This window comes from Trematomus bernacchii, unplaced genomic scaffold, assembly GCF_902827165.1.
Source record: "Trematomus bernacchii unplaced genomic scaffold, fTreBer1.1, whole genome shotgun sequence".
NCBI lineage: Eukaryota > Metazoa > Chordata > Actinopteri > Perciformes > Nototheniidae > Trematomus > Trematomus bernacchii.
In genome coordinates this window covers 2,475,525-2,499,161 of record NW_022987605.1, presented here as the reverse complement: position 1 = coordinate 2,499,161, position 23,637 = coordinate 2,475,525, and the positions used below count along the sequence as shown (strand labels likewise).

The 23,637-nt window shown below is 37.0% G+C and overlaps 1 protein-coding gene across 1 annotated transcript; it reads right to left on the bottom strand.

Annotated features, from left to right (window-relative positions):
- Positions 1-1,853: 1,853 nt before the first annotated feature.
- Positions 1,854-13,230, bottom strand: rce1a (Ras converting CAAX endopeptidase 1a). Its single transcript, XM_034130863.1, has 8 exons — positions 12,783-13,230; positions 10,593-10,695; positions 10,380-10,463; positions 9,430-9,508; positions 8,241-8,408; positions 6,347-6,418; positions 5,453-5,515; positions 1,854-3,975 (listed from the first exon to the last, which is right to left on the bottom strand). The coding sequence occupies exons 1-8, from the start codon at positions 12,950-12,952 to the stop codon at positions 3,746-3,748; spliced, it is 969 nt and encodes a 322-aa protein (XP_033986754.1). The 5' UTR covers positions 12,953-13,230; the 3' UTR covers positions 1,854-3,745.
- Between the last annotated feature and the right edge of the window lie 10,407 nt (positions 13,231-23,637).

The following is a 23,637-nucleotide window of genomic DNA, read 5'->3' as shown; positions in this document are numbered from 1 at the left end:
TCAAAAATATTTGATGGCCATGTTCAGTCGAGATAATCCACTGCTTTACTCGCTCAGTCACTTTATCTAGAAACATTCCCCACATATAGGATCTATTGCTGCAGCTCTACTCTTCACAGTATAGCTAATAGTGTTTATGACATTTTAAATTCTGCCAGATCAGAAGCATCTCAAAACATCACCAACAGTGAGCTATAAATAACTTCAAGTGGAGTGAGTCAATCAGTCTGAAATGGTATTCTAGGTTTACAGTTATTTCACAGCTGGTTGGACACTGGCTTGTAGTGCCGATCTCTCTGAAAGGATACATTAAACAAGGTTTTAAAGAAAAAAGCCAGTGATGCACCTTTATATCCCCTCTCAGGAATGGGAATATTACAAGACGTGGCAGAAGAATAGCTAATGTAACTGTTAGAAATCAAATGGTGGTCATAAACAAAAGTCAAATAAGTTTGTCTGTTAGATTAGCTTATTACCCCTAGCTGTTTTTAATGGCATTTAGGGACACACTATTTATATGATTTGGTGATGCAGAGCTGCACAATGCAAACAGAAATTAAACTGAGTTTTGAACAAAAGTTATTTAAAATGTTGGATGTCTTTGATGCTGAACAAAGTGTTCAAATAAAACGTCTTTCCTAAATTACATTTGGAATTTTAAATCCTGTTTTTTTTACATTCATATTTCTAGCTAGCAATATTCTTTCTCACTGCCCATGTAAGGGCATTGCTGTGTTTCTTGGCAACTGGAAAGAGTTACCATGTTCAAAAACATGAAATGGTTACCTTATAATAAACCCGTTGCTGCTCTAATGGACTCAGTTTGAACGCTTTGTGGATGTGTGAACAAAAGAACCTTTCTAGCTTTGTATTGTGAACAAGCAGCATGCAGTGTCTCACATTTAAAGATGTAAGCTCCGATGGGCAAGCCGTCCAGAATAGAAAGAACAATAATCAAATGAAAACAAGACATTCAGGCTAATGGACCTAAAAGTACAGATCCTTTCAAATAAAAAGCAGGGGTTTGACGAGCTTTCAGACGGAAACACACTCTGTGAGGACACAGACACACACCTCTCAGGCTGCACTGAGTACTTCAGAGATGGAAAATCTGTTTGGTAAAATCCTGAAGCTTTGGATTATACTACACAATATGGACTTGGCCAACAAACGTTCTAAAACAAAGGTTGTCTGTTTTTTTTGGATTTGACTGAACAAGAGAAAGTTGAATTTTTGTTGGTTTGTGCGACCAAAAAAAGACCAAGGATGGGAATAAAGTGAATGTACTGCACACCAAAAAGCAGCTAGTTTGCTTTTTTAGTGTCGATAGTCTGCTGGGTAACACATTTTACATTTTCAAAACTTTCTGGCCACACAGATCTAAGAACTAGCATTTAAAGCACAGTTGCATCAGAACATCATCTTTTAAACTGTTTCTGTTCCATTGCATTGTTATTTTGATGCGATAGAACACAACTTTCTAAAGTGTTTTCAAACATGTCCAGACAGAAACGACTTTCTAACAGCATACGGGGAGTTGAACTGCTTTATGATTAATATGGAAAAGGGAAGTCCTTCTGGGTGTTACATCTGCCCCAGAGTTTGACTGACAGGTTTCAGAAGCCAAAAAAAACTGCATTAAAGAGTTGAACTCAACAAGGCAAAAGCAAACTCTACCCAGCATCCCCCACTTGAGGAATGTCTCACCTCCCAGAGGACATAAGTACAACTTACTGGTATTTAAAACCAGTCTTGTGTTTGTGGCTCACACAGAGTATGTTTCGGTCAATATGGACAGTGAATCCATCACCATCACCCCCCCTTCACCAACAGAACAACAACTACCAGCACTGAAACATGCATATAAATAACATTTATAGCAAACACTGACCCATCCAGCCTCTCTACAGCAGCAGAGAGCCGCTGTCTGATTTGTCTGGACAAGTAAGAAATGACACGGTTAAGAACGAGTGTGTAAAATTAAAACAACTAACGGTGATCTCCGACATTCCTGAACTCCAGTGCAGCTACAACAGGCTCTTTAACAATCATTCAGAGAGGAATCCAACCAGGAGAGGATCCAACATGTCTATGAGCCTCTTTGGACCACAATGCAGTGCAGCAAGAACGATTTTGTAAGGGCTGTGACTCGGGAAAAAAAAAATGATATATCCATGTCTCGCTCAAGAGATGCTCAAAGAATTTAAGGATAATTCAGGTTTATCAAACCTTGATAAGAGTTCTGTACGGGCTAAACAAGCCCAATCTTTCAGATTCAACTAAACCCAACTAGTACTGCCCAATTTAAAACCTAAACCTTAGGCACCGAAATGATCCAAACCCGTCTAAAAACCCTAAACCTTTTCAAAACTCAACGGGCAGCAGAACTCTACAACCAAGGTCTTATTTTCATTGTTTTTGCCATCATTTATCTATTTGAACTATGAACAGTCAGATTATCTGATGGGTCAGGAACAAACCAGAAGAATATCTGGATAAATATAATAAAAATGCTTTTTCCCAGCAGTTTAGATGTGCATCCATGCTGAATCCTTAAATAGCATACTGAAAAAGACTCAGCAGCTGAAGCCCTCATGTATTCAGAAATCTACCAGAAGTACAGTAGCTCAAAGGTTAACCAGGAAGTGGATTGATTATGGGTGATCATTTTACGGTTCCCATCCTAATTCCCTCACATTCAATCAAGGTTCATCACTGTCCCAACTGAGATTTTAAAAAGTGAGAACTAGCAAGCCTCTTAAAGCTCAAACAAGTAAATATGGATATGAATATACCTCAACTTTCCCCTTTACATGTTTTACTGTTCCCTTGGAATTTTCTATACACCTGCCCTTCGTTGTTATGTACCTTTGTTTCTAAATCTCTGCATTAACTTGGTCAATTTATAAGTGATGGAAATGGATTGTGAAAATAAGACCACGTTGTAATAAACAAGAATTATCCTTTAAAAAGACGGGCTCAGGCTGATAAGCTAGTCAGCCGTGTGAACCCGGGAATGTGAAGTATACCAAATAGTTATGATAGAAATAGTATGGGGCTCCACCACATAGAAACTGACGGATGCTAACCTGCATGTTGGGACATTTGCACAATTAGCATAAGTTGCATTCATTTGCATGAATTAGCATTATAGCCTATGTGGACAATAGTGAAAAATGGCTTGGATCATTTTCAGGATCAAAAATGGCAGTTTCAACCAGAAATTGTCCCAAAATATCTCAAAATCAGTCCACAGAATACACATATTGGCATTTTCTGGTTAAAACTGCCATTTTGTGCAAATTGCCCAACATATGCAAGTTACCATCCTGCAGTTTCTATGTACTGGAGACCCCTACTATACATTTTAACATAGGAGTTTGGGGTACTCATCATTTCTGGTTTCACTCGGATTCTATGAGCTGGCAAACGGACTACGAGTGGAAGATTAATATTCAAAAAGGAATATTATGATCGTCAGTACGAGAGGATCTGAGGAGGAAGTGTCCTTCAGTGTTAGCGCTACATTAAGATCAGGGACAGAGACTACAGTCACACACATTTCCAGGGTCCCAGCAACATGAACCCCCCCCCTTCTCAGAAGAGCTTCAGCTGACTCATTTAATGAATATGCACCGACATATCAGGAGGCCATAGACCACATATTTCCCGACTCTCCATGGCAACTTAACCCTCAGTCTCACCTGAACTGTAACTTGGCCACAAAGTTGGGGGGGGGGGGGGATCAGGAGAGACAGAGGGAGCTGGGGGAGGAGGTGAGGGTGCACACGGGGGTGGGCAGGCCGTAGTAGGCGGGGTCAGTGAAGGGGAAGAGGAAGAGGAAGAAGAGGAGCACCCCCATCAGGTAGGAGGAGAGGACGGTGAGGCGGTGGGGGTGCTCCATCGCCGTGCTGATGGCGGGGAAACCCATGTAGTTACAGAAGGAGTGGCAGAGCACCGGGCCAATCAGGTGACCTGCAACAGGAAGAGGAAATATCAATGTGGAGATTCACTTCCTGCAGCGGGGAGGGGGATGGGGGGGAAGTAAGTGAACACTTTGGAATAATGTGTTCTAAAATATGGTCTGATCTTCACCTAAGTTACGTTAATCAACAAACACCATCTGTTTTTACTAATAGCACACAAAGTATGGTTTGCTCTTGTCCATACTGAATTTCAAAGAAGATTGGAAAAAGTATGTAAACCCTTAGACTTCAACAAAAGCTAATCAAGTTAGGAGTTAGCAAACATGTTAGCTTTAGCACATTGTGTTTGTCTGTCATTGTGACTTAAATGAAGACCAGATCACATTTTAGGACAAATTCATGCATAAAACCAGGAAATCCCAAATGTCCGGTTCTGCACCAAGTGTCCATACAGGGAATTCAATTCATGAATCAATTCATGTAGAATTAGTTTAAAGGAATACTTCACAATTCATATTTGTATATGAATTACTCCCACCATTCATCCACAGTGAGCAGAGAATATAAAAACACACTGGAAGAATTAAAGTAAATCGAGGCCAACTGCAAAACTCTCACTCATATTTCAAAGTATGATCCAAGTAAAAAAGCCTTAACAGTAGCAAAAACAGTGTCACCCGCATATCATGCCACTATTCCATGTGAGTATCCTCAAATTCAAGGACTCTTCAAGGACCTTCCTGGCCCAAATCCCTCTAGTTCAAGGACCCAACACGGCATCGTTTGATACATGGAGACCTCTCACAGAACAATTATTTTAAAAAGGGAAGGTTCTATCCTTGCAAAGAATGTTTAATTAAAATAACTTTCAATGACCCATGTCTATTTATAAAAACGTTAAGGCTCTATTTTTTTCCATGTCAATATTAAGGTGACAAGAATTCAACTTATTAAACCGAATGTTTAATAAGTTGAATTCTTCTTTCAGTTTATAGATCCTTGTTTCACGTGGAGGCATGCTAGGAATGTGTTTTCTTGATAAATTCAAGGTATCACAGTAGGAGTTATGAATATACAAATGATCAGTATGGAGGTGAAGTAACCTTTTAATTCAGACTAACTGTAACCATAGCTTTGGACTACTACTGGAGACCATTTTTTTTATTTGTATCTATTATTTACATTTCATAATGCAGAGCACTTATTGTCTGCTTATAAAAGTACCATCAACCCAATATACCTAAAAGATATTTTTAAAAACTAATTTGAAACAAATGTTGATCGATACTCAATGCCATTCCTAATGATATATGTCATGTCCCAAAGCGGTCTTCATGCTTTTGCAGAATATTATCTTCCCTTTTATTAACAAGTGACTTGGTAATCCACGGGCCTGGGTGTGAAAAAGTTAAATATGAAGATCTGTATTGCCGTCCAAAAGTGTTATAAAGCCAGTAGGGTATAAATAAAGAAACTTAAGAATATGGAGAATGTTGTTCTTAGGAAAGGATGTGAAGGCTCCTGACCTGTTCTGATGAAGATGAAGGCGGTGTAGGCCCCGAACACGGCTGTGTAGGAGAACTGGAACACTGCAGAGGAACAGAAGCTAGGTCAGCATCAGTCATAGTATCATACACTCTGACAGGACATTACAGCAGAGGTGGAAGAAGTAAGACATAGTACTTAAGTAAAAGGAGAATCACTACAGTGTAAAAGTACAAAAGTATAAGTATCAAAATATACTTAAGTTAATACTTAAGTACTTATTGTACGTAATGTCTTCTTTCAGAATCGTATACATTAAATGACTGGATTATTATTATTCATGCATTAATGTGTTCATCACAGCTGGTAAAGGTACAGCTAATTTAATAACTTGATATACTGCTGCTGGATATCTTAACCTTTAATTATATGTCATAGTTGATATATTACTTTATTTATATATTTTGTCTTGGTTTATAATCTGAATATGTAAAGTAACTAAATAAACGTAGTGGAGTAAAAAGTACAATGTTGGCTTCTAAAATGTAGTGGAGTAGAAGTATAAAGTAGCATAAAATAGAAATACTCAAGAAAGGTACCTCAAAATTGTTCTTAAGTACATTACTTTAGTAAATATATAGATAGACAGATAGATCATTTATTGATCCCAAATTGGGAAATTATTTAGTTACAGCAGCAGTGTGTTCAGGCATTAAAATCTTAACATCTTTAAAGGTGAAAAAAACAGCTGCAAGTATATACACATATCTACAGTTGAAAGAACATGAACCACAAAGAATGCAATATATAAAATATATAGATAAGTTAAGACATTTCTATAAAAGACCCATGTACAGTATTAAAGTAACAGTAACGTAGATGTAAATGTACTAGACAGTAATACAGTCCACCAGTGATTAAACCCTAGAGCCCACCTGCAGAGAGGAAGATCCCGGACAGCGTCCCCTGTCTGAACCTCAGCAGCTCGATCACATGGTGGAAGTGAGCTGAGGAGAGACCGTAAAGATATAGGAAAGCAGCAACATGAGCATCAAATGGTTGGGTTTGTATCAGCCATGAATCTGCTGCGTTCATGTCCTTATTGGATTCAAAACTATACGTCAAAACAAATAAAGACATCACATTCAGCTAAACTCAAGTATTTGTATTCTTTAGATCTCAGTACCCCTGCTTCTATTTGAAAGTATTTTTAACCATCAAAGTAACCGCACCTGTCTGACAGCACCTTAAAGGGAGCACAGCAGTGGAGTTTAGGGCTGTATCCGAATATCCGTTCGTTGGAGTACTATTCAGGTTTCAATTTCGTTATTCGTTTTCTTTTTTTTAATTGATTGAAATCTCCAATATCAACGTAAGAGCTTGTGCCTCTTCGGGGGGTGCTAACAATTAACCATACACTTTATCGATTACTTTCTCCTTCTTTATATGTAGATATGACTTTTTCTCCGTTAATCTCCGTTACGTTGTTTCCATAGCAACAACAACTTCCTGTCAACAGCACTAACTCTCCTTCAAAATAAAAGCATGTCCATAACAAATAGGAAGCCAAGCCAAATTACACTTAAGATGTATACAACTGTAACGAAAGTAACAAACACAATGCAATATCCTTTTCAATTTAAAAGAACACAAATTGGGTTGTATACATTAACAAATAACTATAAAACAACAATACTGTAGAAGAATGTAGAATAACAAAATGAATGCTGTGAATAAACCGAAATAAACGTGTTGAAGCGGTTCGCTGCCGATTACTATATTCGAATATTCGCTGCTGATTACTACCGAATATCCGGAGCCAGAAAAATGGTATTCGGGACAGCCCTAGTGGAGTTTATGCTATTTATTATTCAAGACTGTCCACAGACCTTCTTTAGATGCCCATGATTTTTGCATTTGTTGCAGTAAGTTTTTTAATAAAGTCAAGCTAGTTTCAGTATTTTGATACATTTTCATAAAGTAGTATATCAAAGTAAAAGAAGTCTTGGAATTTCTGGGAAAAAATACATCTGTAGATCTAAACTGTACAGCAAGGATATCCTCCCAATATTTTTGCACATTTGTTTACAAAGCCACCTCTTTTAAACCACTTTTTGTAACGATTCTGAATTGAATTTGAATTTTTTTGTCATATGATACTGTTCATAGTTTTTGGTATATCTATATTTCATGTAAATATTTATCTATATTAAAAATGTTTAATAGCTTTTTTTAATAGTTTTTTATAATAGATTTTTGGTCGTTTTTTCTTAGAATTTGAACTGTCTTTATGTATGCACCAAATACACCAAGTCATATTCCTCTATGTTAACCTACTTGGCAATACACCTGATTCTAATGGAGGAAAATACATGTACATTTCACTTCCAGCCATTCACTCAAGCACAGCTGTTGGAGCCACTTCCTGAGTTTGTATTTATGCATAATTTTTGATTAAATATACAGCATTTACAGCCTTAGATTGTGTGGTGTGTATTCTTTTATGAATTGGAGTGTGTTGCTCCTGCAGCATAAAGGAGGTTCTGCAGCCTAGCGGCAGATTGAAGCGATACAGTATTTAGACCTTGCTTTGTTAGCAGCGTGTGACAAGCTTGGTTCTGTATTTAGTTTTTAGAAAATAAATTCATATAGGAAATGGTTTGTTTGAAAGGGTTCATTTTTGCATTAACTGTTGGAATTAATAAGAATATTTTTTTTTCTCGCCTCTGGACATTCCTTTTCTCTTCACCACAGCGTCAGTTCATCAGTCAGTATCATAATCAGTGCACTTCACTCCCTCCTAGCTTCTCTCAGACTGGCAGGACTCACCCACTCCGAAGAACAGGGGGCAGGTGAAGATGGCGGTGAGGGGCCCGGCGCAGGGCACCAGCATGGGCAGCATGCAGGCCCTGAACACCAGCTCCTCTGTGAGGGGGGCCACCACCTGGTTCCTCAGCCAGCGCATGTCACTGAAACACAGCGACCAGAACCAGGGGTCTGCAGGGGGGGGGGACACAGGGGGGGTTATCACCTCTGAGGAGGACGAGCACTTCATTATAGAACACTGTCATATTGTACACTGAAACAAAGTCCTGTCCTGCACCTAAGGGTTATTTATTTATTTGAAAACTGACAACAATGACAAAGTGCTGTCATTGTTGTCAACCCACACGGTTGTGGGTGACCATGTCATACAACATACCATACGGAAAACATAATAACCTCTCCCCTTCAGGTCAGAATAAAATAAATAACATACAAATAAATGAGTAAATAAGTGAGTACACTAGATAAATAAATATAAAATGCGGTCCTATTCTGGGATATATGGAAAAGTCTTTCTGTATTTCATTCTAATTGTATTCCTTTTTATCATTTGTATTTATTTACTCTATTATTGAAGTCTTGTTTTATTCAGTCCTGCGCTGGTATTAAGTGTTCTTTTGAATCACAAAGCTGTGTTACCTTTTTTTTGTAAATTGTCTTTGTGCTTGGATTGTGAAGCGCTTTGAGTTACCTTTGTGTATGAAAAGTGCTATATAAATAAAGTTTGATTTGATTAGAATGTTTTATTTCTCTTTGCATAGCCATAGAAAGATATTTCTAAATGTTTACAATGTGTAACTGATTTTTCAAGCTCTAAATATAAATGATTATATGTCCTTTATCCACAGAGTGTGGGAAGGTGGTGCTGATTGTTTCCATCTTGCCAATAGAGTTATAAAAGCCATAGGACCGCTCTGAGCCGAGGCCAGGGGTCAGCAACCTTTCAATCAAAAGAGACATTTTGCCCGTTTGTCACCAAGTATAATATGTCTGGAGCCACAAAAAGAAATTTGATAAATAAAACGAGTCTGTTGCATCTGTAAACTTAAAGATTTCTAAAATGTTAAAAAGGTAAAAATGTTGAAAGTCTATTTCAATCTATTTCAATTGTTTTGAAGATAACATTTGTGATATCAAGCGTAAAGGTAATCCAGCATTGATGGAAGTGAAAAGCAAAGGAATCACGTCTCACCTATGGCCACCCGGAACCCATCCATGAAGCTCCAGGGACAGTCCATCGCCAGCTGCATGAGCGGGCCCAGGAACAGCACCTGCAGCCGGACACATGCACACACAGGTCTGATTTAGGAGGGGGAATCTTTTATTTTATTTTACCGGGACCCTATTTCCTGATGATTTTTGTGGAATTTCCCCCAGCGATTATTAGGGTAGGCCTTTATAGAGAGCACCGATCACACTATTGAGAGTGAATATCGGCCGATCGATTGGAGCATCCCTAATTATTAATGTGAGTCTTTTATTTAGCCACACTGATTAAACTTAAACAGGACATGTGCTGCACCCATGGATGAAGGGAAAATGAAACTCACAGAAGCATAAATTACGATTACTATATTGCGTGTATTTAAGAGCCATTTGAAATGTTACCACCTTGGTTTAAGCTAACGTTAATAGCCATATTAGTTCATGCAGCTGTCAATGAGCAAGACCTGACGTGGTTAATTCACGACACCCTTGCCAGCGTAAAAAGTAGGCTATGGCAAATAAAACTATATGACTTTGCTCCATGTTGGACAGCGATCCTCCAGACTATTGTTCTGCACCAGCACGGGCTACTATTAACGTAGCTATTATAAGGTGCTGGTATATATACTCCCGCCCTCCACGGCTTTATCACATGTACTTCACTTGTTTCATTTACAACTTTTGGGGGGGAAAAGCACAGTTAATAATATATATATATATATATATATATATATATATATATATATATATATATATATATATATATATATGTTTTCAGTTGCACCATATTAATAAATAAATATGTATATAAACAAACATGATAGTAAAAATGTGAAACATAAGTCCTAGCAGCCACAGGGACACAGCATCTTACGCTCAGCTTGCTTAGAACTCGAGCAACGTCAAACCACTATCCAGTTGAGATCTGCTTCTTACCATGGTGAGCATCAGAGGGAGAATGATGGCAGGAATGAGGCCTTCGAAGCGGATCCCCATCAGAGAGAGCAGCGCTGGGCCGGTCTGACACACAAACACATTCAGAAGAGTCAAAAGCAGAAGAATTCAATGATAATTCAACAGCTAATGTGCCCGACAGCAACACGACAACACATACAGTATTTCATGGTGATGTTATGGTGGGACACTCACCCTGACTCCTGTGAACTGTCTCCATGTCCACACAAAGAGAGGAGACAGGCCGGAGACGATGAGCACGCTGGTGAAGCGTCTCTTTATCACAACGGGGTGATCCCTGAGAACAGGAACAAGATCACACGTCACATGATCTGATTCAGCACACAGGACGGAGACACAGCTGCTCAGAAGTCCCTCACAGCACTGTAGTACCACCAAATGGTGGTTTTTGTTTACACACTTTGCATTTATATATTGGATTAATCTTCTAAAAGACATTCAAAATATAATTAAAAGTTCAATCCTAAAAATCTAAAATAAACATATATATCATTAAAAACACAACTACCAACGCTGAATGAAGTTCATACATCGTTCATGCCTGCTGTCTATTCATTGTACATTACAAAATGAATGAACTGCAAAATGTTTTTTATGGCTAAAGTATATATAAAAGTTTAACTTGGTATTATTAGCTAGTATTGTGGACTTATTTTGAATATGATTTCTGACAATCACATCCTAGGTTCACTAATATTTCAATGGTTTTAAAGAAAATAAATGATTGTGTATTATACAAAAGAGTTGAGACAACCAGGTGATGATGTGTGGGATAAAGAGGGGTTACTATCTCTGCTTACCAATGTCCTAAGAGAAACTATAATGACATTTGTAATTTAAATTCATATAAATATATATATATATATATATATATATAACCTTTTCACATATCTGTATATGTACATTCACCTGATCAGAGTTTAACTCATGTTATTTTTGATACTTCTATTCATACTGTAACTACGTGTTTATTCTTCTTCCTTTTTTTTGGAATTCTTATTGTGTATATTCCCATGTGTACTAGCTGTGAGTCTGTCTTGTTTCTGCTATGACACCTGCATTTCCCTACAGGGATCCATACAGGTCCATCTTATCTTATCTTAAATGCACCCTATTTACTGTACTCTTTTAGTGTACATACAGTTGTGCTTACTACTTTGACCCTTTAGCTAATGTAGTGTTATTTCAGCAACGTAGCAAAGGTTAACTTGTGGATCTCTGGATAAACATTGAGACATAGTGTGTGCTCTATGGGAAATGACATACACAAAATACACACAGGGCAGAATGTATGAGTAGGGGCCTCGAGCAGTTTGCTTTGGGCCCCCTAACAGGTTTGTTCAGTTATGGTTGAGCCACAATGAGGAATGTTCAGATTATTGCATCCTAAAGTCCACATAGAGGCTGTCAAATACAGTATGAAGACCACATGCTAAGAGAAAACATGAATATCAGATGGAACATAGTGTTGCAAAATCCCCTTGAGCCTTCGGCAGTTTTGAAAGAAGCACTTAGATTGTATGCTTAAGTAAAAGTTATAATACCACAGAGTCCTGCATTAAAAAGTATACTTAAGTAAAAGTACAAAGGTATTAGCAGTAACATGCAACCAAAAGTTCTCCTCATCCAAAGTGGCCATCTTTGAATAATAAATATTATATTACTGGTTTATAATTAGTGATGCATTGTGTTCATTTTGCAGCTGGATAAGGATAATATAACTTTAATAACTTGTTATACTGCCAGGTACTTCCATCAATAATAGTACATCATAATGTATTTAATTTTTGTATTAATAATATGAACCTGAAGTAACTGGTAACTCATCTTTAAAAATAAATTTAGTGGAGTAAAAAGTACAATATTTGTTTCCAAAATGTAGTGGAGTAGAAGTATAAAGTAGCATAAAATTATAATACTCAAGTAAAGTACAAGTATCTCAAAAATGTACTCAAGCACAGTACTTGAATAAAAAAAGAGTGGGGATGCAATAATATTTGATGACAACCATTCTTCATCAACTTTGTTGTTCTTTAATTCATATATTTTTTTCCATATATATCTGTATGTATGTTCATTTTTTTAAATTATTATTATTATTATTATATATTGGGGGAAGTTAAATGATGTGTCATGTTGAAATGTTGAATGTATTGTTTAAAAATCCCTACTAATTTAGTAAAAAAAAAAAAAAAAACATACAAAAAAAAGTACAGTACAGTACTTGAGTATTATGTACTTAGTTACTTTCCCCCACTGGCCTTATGCAACGGTAACTATGACAGAGTGGACAGAGCACGAGCCAACCAGGTAGAAGAGAGTAATTAAACCCTATTAGTTATCCCTCCGCAGTGTGGGGCTCACCTGGGCAGATCACTCCTCCACACGTACAGACTGCCCACATAGGAGCACGCCAGCAGCAGACAGGACAGCACGGACACCCAGCACAGCCCGTCCGGGGGAACGAAGTCCCCGCTGCTGTGTTTCACCTCCTCTGTCAGAAGGTCTGCTGGTAGATCCCCCTCCGCTGCCATAACGACTGCCGGTTGAGACTGGAGCAAACTACTACTCGGCACCGGGCTGGTTGGTGGACCATCTAAGACGATAAAACACCCAACAAGAAGCGCGAACTTATCAATAGTCTCATTTCACAGGGGAGCTAACCATAATACATCCATGGAGCTAACGTCGCTAACCGGACTGATAGCTTCTTCGGCGCGCTCTAACTACGTCATCACATGTCGCTGCTTTTTCTTCTTCTTTGAGGTTAGGGCAGCTAGCGTTCTTTATTGCCGGGGCCTTTCTCATTTCGCTAATTTCCCCTCCTCGACTCCTATCCTCGTGTCTTAGTCCCGCCCACAGGAGATGCGAGCGGAGGAGCCGAGGAGGGGAACCGAGGAGAGAGGAGGGGAAGCAGCAGGCGGTTAGAGAAATTAGAAATCCTCCCCTCTGAGCGGTCATTTTAAGGAGACGTCCATTAATGATGACAGGAGGCACAGTTGATGGACAGAGCTGTGTTCATGATGACTTATATATTTACTTTGAATTCATTCACAGTGCGGTATAATGAGACAATAACAGGCTACAGATGCGGATATACACACACATATATATATATATATAAATATATACAATTTCAGAATCAAACAAGTATGAGAGCATTCACAGCATAATAAAGTAACACTAACAGAGACTGGATATACCCCCCCCCCCCCCCCCCATTCTCTGGTCGCTACAATGAGGAAATGAAATTACGGGCAAGTTTTATTTACAAGTAGCCTATTACAAGTAAGCATAGGACACTAACCAACCAACTGAGACCTGTCTGTCCGCCGCATCTACACACACACACACACACACACACACACACACACACTGTACCACACGCACCTATACAGCTCCTAAAGCATATAATATCAGGCTACAGCCATTGTGTATTTTATTATGTGAAGCACTAAATGGTTTTAGACAAATATCGACTCTTTGTTTGTAGACTAAACTAAAGCATACAAATAAAGAGAGTAATGTAGGCCTGTTATACTGAGTGATATATATTATACACACTGCTCTGCTTTCTGCACGGAACTCACAGAGTTGAGTAAAGTTAGAACGATATTGGCAGATTCGGATTTCACGGATCAATAACTCATGAACAAGACGTTGTTCAAACACAAATTACGTCTCCTAAGTACCGTGGTAAGGTTGAAAACGAACTACAATCACATTTTGATAAAAAAAAGCCAATACATGTCCTCCAAACTGGGCACATTACATTGGTCTCTATCTGCAGCCGGAGAACAAACGAGTGCTCAGGGACCGTCTGCAAAGTGCAACTCCGAAAAAAGAGAATACAATAATATTCAATCACTTCACTATTGTACAGTATATTTCTACCAAACTCACTACACACATCAATAGTCTCCTGGTGGTCATACTACAGCAGAGAGTTTGGAAGAATAATGGTTTTGAATAATTTTGGTGAATATTTATAATGTAAAATCATCAATAAATATGGCATCATCTTCAATAATGTTACTATTATACAGTATATTTCTACCAAACTCACTACACACATCAATAGTGTCCTGTTGGTCATACTACAGCAGAGAGTTTGGAAGAATATGGTTTTGAATAATTTTGGTGAATATTTATAATGTAAAATCATCAATAAATATGGCATCATCTTCAATAATGTTACTATTATACAGTATATTTCTACCAAACTCACTACACACATCAATAGTGTCCTGTTGGTCATACTACAGCAGAGAGTTTGGAAGAATATGGTTTTGAATAATTTTGGTGAATATTTATAATGTAAAATCATCAATAAATATGGCATCATCTTCAATAATGTTACTATTATACAGTATATTTCTACCAAACTCACTACACACATCAATAGTCTCCTGTTGCTCATACTACAGCAGAGAGTTTGGAAGAATAATGGTTTTGAATAATTTTGGTGAATATTTATAATGTAAAATCATCAATAAATATGGCATCATCTTCAATAACTGTAGTAGTGTACAGTATATTTCTACCAAACTCACTACACACATCAATAGTGTCCTGTTGGTCATACTACAGCAGAGAGTTTGGAAGAATAATGGTTTTGAATAATTTTGGTGAATATTTATAATGTAAAATCATCAATAAATATGGCATCATCTTCAATAACTGTAGTAGTGTACAGTATATTTCTACCAAACTCACTACACACATCAATAGTGTCCTGTTGGTCATACTACAGCAGAGAGTTTGGAAGAATATGGTTTTGAATAATTTTGGTGAATATTTATAATGTAAAATCATCAATAAATATGGCATCATCTTCAATAATGTTACTATTATACAGTATATTTCTACCAAACTCACTACACACATCAATAGTGTCCTGTTGGTCATACTACAGCAGAGAGTTTGGAAGAATATGGTTTTGAATAATTTTGGTGAATATTTATAATGTAAAATCATCAATAAATATGGCATCATCTTCAATAATGTTACTATTATACAGTATATTTCTACCAAACTCACTACACACATCAATAGTCTCCTGTTGCTCATACTACAGCAGAGAGTTTGGAAGAATAATGGTTTTGAATAATTTTGGTGAATATTTATAATGTAAAATCATCAATAAATATGGCATCATCTTCAATAACTGTAGTAGTGTACAGTATATTTCTACCAAACTCACTACACACATCAATAGTGTCCTGTTGGTCATACTACAGCAGAGAGTTTGGAAGAATATGGTTTAGAATAATTTTGGTGAATATTTATAATGTAAAATCATCAATAAATATGGCATCATCTTCAATAACTGTAGTAGTGTACAGTATATTTCTACCAAACTCACTACACACATCAATAGTGTCCTGTTGGTCATACTACAGCAGAGAGTTTGGAAGAATATGGTTTAGAATAATTTTGGTGAATATTTATAATGTAAAATCATCAATAAATATGGCATCATCTTCAATAACGTTACTATTATACAGTTTATTAATACGAAACTCACTACACATTAATATTACATTTAGCTGACGTTTTCATCCAAAGCGACTTACAATCGGTATAGTCTCCTGTTTGTTATACTCCACCGATACATTTGTATAAATATTTTTGTGAACAAAACTAAATATTACAGATTTAGCCAAAGTTGAAGTTAAAGTCAACTTTAGTGTCAAATTTTCCACATGTGTTATACAGAAACATTGAAATGCCGTTTCTTACAGTCCCACAGCGTGAACAAAAACAACATATATATATAAACAACTTAAGAAAGTTCTAGCTAAACAAGGGTATAAAAGTAAGTAATACATATAAAAAACACAATCAACAAGAAACATGAGTTGGACATTAGTGCAAGTACTTCTTAGTGCAATAAATTAGGACTAGGATTTAGGACTAGAAATGAAGCCGAATCGTGAAAACATCTTCAGGTGCAGATGATGTACACGATAATATACTTTACTTTTTATTTCCCCTCTAAAGATCAGCTGCCACACCTTAAAAGAAAAAAAATTGGTCCATGGCAAAAGGGTGAAGAGTTTAAACCAATCAAATGAAGTATTTAGAGCAATCAAGCCTCCAGCCAATCACTTGCCTTCAATAAAGCATACATGGATCATGCCGTTTTTCAGTGCTTACAGCAAACTATGAGGATAGACATTTTTTAAAATGTATGCTACTGACACAGAGGACACATTTTGCCTAAATATAACACTTTCAGTACTTAATGCGCTGGGACTTCTTTGAAAACATGCCTCCACTCCTGTTCCAAGGTTATATGTAAGTATTATTTTATTTTATTGTCTTTTCATTGAAGTTACTAACAGTCATTTAAGCTATGCTTATATACCTGTTTAGACAATTACGTTTGAGCTCATCTTGTTAGTATTTGATCAACTGAAATGTTACTGAATTTAAACTACAAACAAATGTTATTTGTTCCTGTTATGTAATATTACACATATTAAAATGACAAATGACTAGTTTTGCAAACCAAAACAAAAACCCAACTTAGTGTTACATATTTGGCCACAGTTTTTTTCTTATATGTACTTCTAAAAAGTTTACTTCAAACTCTTTTTATATTGAAAACAAATATTTAGCTTTGCCTGTCCTCCTTTTCCTAGGTTAGATGCAATTTGAAAATAATGGGAAGAGTTAAAAAAGGAAACAGGGCCCAGAGGAAGGACTTATGGGCAATGGCTGGTGGAATGGAAGCTTTGGTCCGAGCAATGAAGAGTGTTCACATTACCAAAAGAGATACAGGACATTCTTCATATATTTGGTCGGAACTCGCTCTAATCCTTTTTGGTCATGATGATAAGAAAAACCGTCATTGGCTGTGGGTTGTATGGACCAACAATCGAAAAGGATTGAGGGATTTGATCTATAAACGCCAAAAATCATTAGAGAAGAAGGAAGTTCAGGTAATGGAGGAAAATCAAAACGAGAGAGATGTTGGAGGGGCATGTTCTGAAGACTGTCTTACAAAGGACTTACCTCTGAGCATGATTCAGAATAAGGTATCAGATGAGGACACAGAAAATAAAGAAGGAGAAGACAAACAAGAAAGGATGTCTTCTCAGAGTGGACGAGAAGTAGATGACCAGTTATCAGATGAGGACATAGAAATCAATGAGGCAGAAGACAAACAAGAAAGGATGTCTTCTCAGAGTGGACGAGAAGTAGATGACCAGTTATCAGATGAGGACATAGAAATCAATGAGGCAGAAACTGAAGAACAGAATTTGCAAAGAGGAGCACAAGATGACAATAAAAACACAGGCCCCAAAACACATTGGCGGAAGTTGCCAGTAGTATCTAAAAGGTTCAGAATAACAGTAAATCGAAAGAAATGGCAAAAGATTGTTCCATTGACGGGTTCAAACAAACTGAGGCAACCGTGGACCGACGTGTTGTACAAGAGTTTTCGAGATAAAAATCCCTGTTGTACACTTGCCTTCAAGAGTCACCACATAAAAACTCCTAACAGCAGGAAAATTAAAAGTCCGTACTTAAACATCTGTGCAGTTTGTACATTCCCTTCCTGCAGGGCCAAATTCTTCTTTAAAATCCAAAATGAGCCAGTGGGAGACACCCTTGTTAAAATATCTGTGCTGCAAAGAGGGAAAATGGCACACAAAGCAAATGAGAAAAAATTCTGACCAGCAGCAAACAGAAGAAGAGGCAGAATTGCAAGAGCCCTGCATAAAGGAGTGAGTCAAGTATTTTACAGTAAACTTAAAAAAACACCTGTTGCTGAACTGATTTCAGGAAACATAACCCGCAGTCTGAACAAAAATGTTCTCAAAGTGATACGTTCAGAAGGAAGAAGAGGTAAAAGAATCCATGAGGATGTTTTCATGGAGATGTACCTCACACAAATGATCATTAAGGAATGTGACTCAAATTATCGCAGGATGCCTGGGTACATACAGCATTTTCAAGTTGACCCATTTGGAGTACATATGTATTCTGAAACCGGAGTAAACATAGTTGTGCAACACCTGAGAAAGAAGACACCGCTGACCCTATATCTAGATGCTACAGGTAATGTTGCATCCAAAGTTCCAGGTCAGACCAAAAGAGTGCTTTATTACTGCCTCACTCTTCCTGGAGGTGGTCAGCAAGTACCTCCCCTCCCAGTCTGTGAAATGCTGACAAATGAACACTCCATACCACCAATCACATTCTGGCTAATGCAGTTCCTCCGCAAACTGTCACAGTACACTAAAATGAAAGTACATCAGGTAGAAACAGACTACAGCTGGGCCCTGCTCCAAAGTGTTCTCCTTTCTTTTAACAAGGAGAGCATTGTCAGTTACTTGGACAGGGCTTTTGCTATCTGTTCAACGCTGAAGTCATGGAAGGAAATCCGAATGTTGACAGTGCTACACATTTGCTCTGCACACGTGCTGAAAGCTGTAGCACAGTCAATTGGGAGAAGAACTGCAGACAAGGGTTTGAAGGAATTTGCAACATTTGCATTTGCCAGGTTGCAAAATGCTACTTCAATGACCACAGCACTAAAAATCTTCCGCTCGCTGTGCACTGTGTTAATTGGAAAGCACAATTCCAATACTGTCCTGATCCATCTGAAGGCCGTGAAGGACTTCATAAAAGAATGCAGGATTCCCGACATGGAAGAGGGGGACAAGTTAGGAGACAGCCCCTTAACTCAGGAGGAAGATGATGAAGAAAGAAGAAATGCCCACACAATTGTTGGCAGATCTCCCTTCACATATGAGTTTAGGAAGGTCATGGAGGAGGTACAGGGAGAGCTTGAAAAAGAGGAGGTCGAAACCCCACAGGATGAAAATCCATACTTTTGCCCTGGCATTGTTGATGTCCTTTTTGACAACTATCTAGGGATTTTTCCCCTTTGGAGTGGGCTGCTGTTGGGGAATTTGAAAAGATATGCAACTGACACAGAGGAAGACACATTTGGCCAAAGTAAAACAAGGGACACAAACTGCCATGTGGAGAGATGGTTTGGAATAGTCAAACATTCTATTCTAAAAAAGCAGAGACGACTGAGGCCAGCGGCATTCATCAGAACAATGTATGGCTCTCTACAGGGGAGGTACAGAGAACACATAATGGCACATCACTTATCTGAGCAGTTACTCCTCAAAACATTGCTACCAAAAGACATCAGTCAATCTAAGGAAGGTTGGGCAAAGAGAGATGGAGCAAAGCCTCGCACTGCCAGCTCCAAATATTACACCACTCCAGACATTCTTCCAGTTCCAAAAAGAGCAAAGTTAACTCTGAACACTGGCGAAGATATTCAGAGCAGCACAGATGTGAAGAACAGTAGCAATGACCCCACAAGTAAAGGGTCCAAGCCTGCAACAGAGGTATTGTTTTGCTATATTAAAATGTATGCTTTAAACAGAGTAACAAAGTAAGCAATTCTTCGAGCTATAAAAACAATGTTAAGAAAGCATTAAAAACGTTTTAGCATGAGCCAATCTTTCATAGAAAACGTACAAAATGTATAGTGCATTAAAAGTATTTAAAATTGAATTAATGGCAAATGCTGTATGAAGTTATTATGATACCATTGTTCATTTCATTTTAGGTTGATGCCCTTTGGACATGCAAACCAACTGAAGTTGTTGTGGCTGTTGTAAGACATGCTGAAGAGAAGCATCATTTCACCCTGAGGCACAGAGAATTTCAGAGTTTGAGACCTGATGAACTCATCATAGGCGAGGCAAGTATTTATTAAAACTTATGCTGTACCGGTCTGCTCATCTCACATAAGTCATATGTTAATGATTCAATTGTTGACAAAAAGTATGTAATTTGTGCTACACAAAATGATATCCAAGTAAATTGTTAGGCCAGTCTATCTGGAGTGTGACTTTAGATAGACCAGTTTTAGCAAAGGTTTTGCATAATTGATCCATTCTAAAATGATCTGACAATGATGTGATTAAAACCGACTTTGGCCTCTATATTAGCTGGCATTTTGTATGATTATTTCCCCTACAATTTATCCAAAAGGTAATAGAATGTTACATTAGAGGCATCCTCAACCTGAAGGATAATGCTGGCTGTCTATACCTCCTGGATCACTACACCATGGGTGTAATCCTACACGGCACACGAGAGCAGATGGCCAGGCAAGAGCTAAAAAAGGTGAGTAAAACTGATTATTCAAAGTATTTTCATCCCTTTTAGTATTGTAGGCTTGAGAAAGGAGACTGAACTGTGTCTACAGGCAACTTCCAGCAATATTATAATCATGTATGTAGTTTTTGGAGACATTTGTGTTGTTTTTAACCAATACATTTAGAATATAAGCTTCCCTTTTTTTCTTGTTCCTGTTGAGAAAAATAAATAATGAATACTGTGTAAATTCAATTATTGTTTTGCACCTGTATATTATAGAAAATAACACTTATGTTTACATATTCCCTAATTTTTTCAGGTCACATTTGATCTATATGATGGAGCCATTGGATTTGTCAATATAAGAAATGTGCACTGGAAGTTTGTGGTGAGTATACAGCTACTCGTGTAGTAATACTGTAGCTGCTTTTACAGCATGTTTTGCTCAGGGTTTGCACATTTCAAGTTAATCAAATATTACTTTGAAGATGTATGATTACATTTATTCAAATGCATACAACTAAATATACATTGCTATTAAAAAATATTGTAATACATTACTCATATACTGTGACAGAGTTAAGACTAAAATGTGTATCTCATGCAGCCCCATTTTGTAAATGCATCTTTGCCTCAGGATTGGTTTAAAAATGCTTCTTTCATGTTCTTCATCTATATCATAGGGAAACAATATAAAATGTAGTCCAAAATAAGTACTCATTCAACCATTTCTCATTGGTGGTCACTACTGCTCCACTAAAGATTTGAGTCTTCTGACCCCAAATTGTGCAACTTTCTTTCATCTGATCTGACATCTTTAATTATTTCAATACTTTTAAGTCTTAAATATACCCATTTAAAATGGGTAGTTATTATTTTAGTATTACTTTTAATAGCTTTTGTGAATCTATTAGTTAACTGTGGTTTTCATTTTTGAAGAAAAGCTGATACATTATTGTTGCTGCTGACATATTGAAAAAGGTTTGGTTTAATTATACGGTATGCTACTTTTTAAAACAGTACCTCCATGCCCTTTCAAACCACATTTATGTGGTTGATCCTCTGCAAGGGTCAAATGAAGTTGAGGACTCCAGAAAGGCTGGTTACAAATTTGGGTAATATAAAATATATTACAGGAAAATACATTGGTTAAACGCACATTTGGTAAAGGCAAAGAGTAAGCGCACATTTAAAAAATGTTCCGATTGTTCTATAGAGAGTATTTCAAGATGCGCCGGAACAGACTGGGAAAAGAGGACTGGGTTAACATTAAATGGCAGCCAGGAAAGATAACCCACACCTTCCAGAAAGATGCCACCAGTTGTGGAGCCTTTGTCATGCAGGTGATTCAATGCAACATGTTGTGTTCATTAATAATAAAGCATTTTATTTTAAAGGGAAATTCAAAAACACGTCATAACGTCATGTTATTTTACCATCTGTCCAGATGGCCAAGATGACAGTGAAGGAATTTCCGAAAATACCACAGACGTTTCACATCAACTCATCAAAACAATCTCTTCAAAATCTACGAAGAGACATGGCAGAAGAAATTCTCAAAGGATCAGGTATTAGCCAAAAATATGAAATGAATATATGGATCGCTTCCTGTAAATTGAACAGTAATACACCTGTTATTTTTTCAGTTTCAAAGGATGACTTCTGTTCCTTCTGTGGAATTGAGGACCTGCCCACAACTGCTGTTGATGCTGTTTGGGTGAGACTAAATGATGAGTTGTTTTGAAACTCCAGAAGATAATCTGAATAATACATACTATATAGATCATCTGGAGTTAGATTTCAGTAATAACATAAAAGTAATGACATTTTGTATATTTTTATGCATGACAGGTTTCCTTTTGTTTTTCTTATAATTTGTTAAAGTTTTAGCACAGTACAGATAAACCTGAATAACAACAAGTATTTATATAAAAAAAAAAAGTATAATCTCTATAAAATATAAATGAATATGCCTGCTTTACAAATGTCCTACACTTGACATTTTCTTAATATCTTTGTTGTATTTATCCCCATGTAGATTCAGTGTGAAACTTGTGGAAGATGGTTTCACACGCAGTGCCTCGGAATGACTGCTGCACTAATACCAACAAAAGATACCCTGTGGTATTGTGTGTTGTGTATCATCCCTAACTAAAGAGGCTATGTAAGAGTTTGTGTAACTTTTACCAGAGGTACCAGGATTTGGGGAGGTAAGGCTTGTTAGAACTACTACCACAATAGAACTAGTGCGCTTATAAACGGCATGTGGGGGAAAATCCAGCCCAGCCAGTGATTTGAAATCGGCAAAATGAAAGCTGAATTTTGTACAAAACAAACAAAAATCCAGAAAAAAGCTTTGCTAAAGATTTTGGGCAACTGAAGTAATGATTAATAATCACCTGTCCATAGTTTTAAATTATTATAAAACTTAATTAAGATGTTAAATATATTTTCCCTTACAGATTAAATTAGTCACAGATGTTCATGATGTTTTCCATGTCAGACATTACATTGTAGATTTGTTCATTAATATTGTACAGTAAGATAGGTGAAAAGCCTGAAATGTTTTATTTTTCAATTTTAACTTTATTTTACTGTTTCATAGCTAATGAAAAAGTTGTTTAATGTCTTAATGTATATATAACATACTGTATATACAATGTGTAACATATATATGTATATATCAATGTGTGTGATGTCTAGTTTATTGATGATTAAAAGACTGTTCTACTTTTGATGGATCTTGCTTTGATGTAGGTGATACCATGTCTATATTCAGTCTGTAAGTTAATTAATGAAAGAACAATAAAACAGTGTTATGGTTTATGAATAAATAGGAGATCTTCTTTTGAGTTAAATTTCAATCGCTTCTGGTTAAAATTAAGGGGTCTCCTGTTTGACAGTAACTTATACTTACCAATACACTTTATTTTAAAATAACATAACGATCATTAAAATAAGTTTTCAAATACACTTTTGTAGTGTAGCAAGTTAGAGGACCATTAATGTCTGAGGTGAGTTTGGTAGCACTCCACTGTATAATAGTGAAGATATTGAAGATTATATTATATTTATTGAA

Excerpts from the sequence above, each read along its gene's own strand:
- rce1a (XM_034130863.1), bottom strand. The coding sequence starts at position 12,952 with ATGGCAGCGGAGGGGGATCTACCAGCAGACCTTCTGACAGAGGAGGTG. Across the intron at positions 9,509-10,379 it reads TCCCTCTGATGCTCACCATG|GTGCTGTTCCTGGGCCCGCT; the intron begins GTAAGAAGCAGA and ends GTCCGGCTGCAG. Across the intron at positions 5,516-6,346 it reads CGGGATCTTCCTCTCTGCAG|TGTTCCAGTTCTCCTACACA; the intron begins GTGGGCTCTAGG and ends GTTCCTCTGCAG.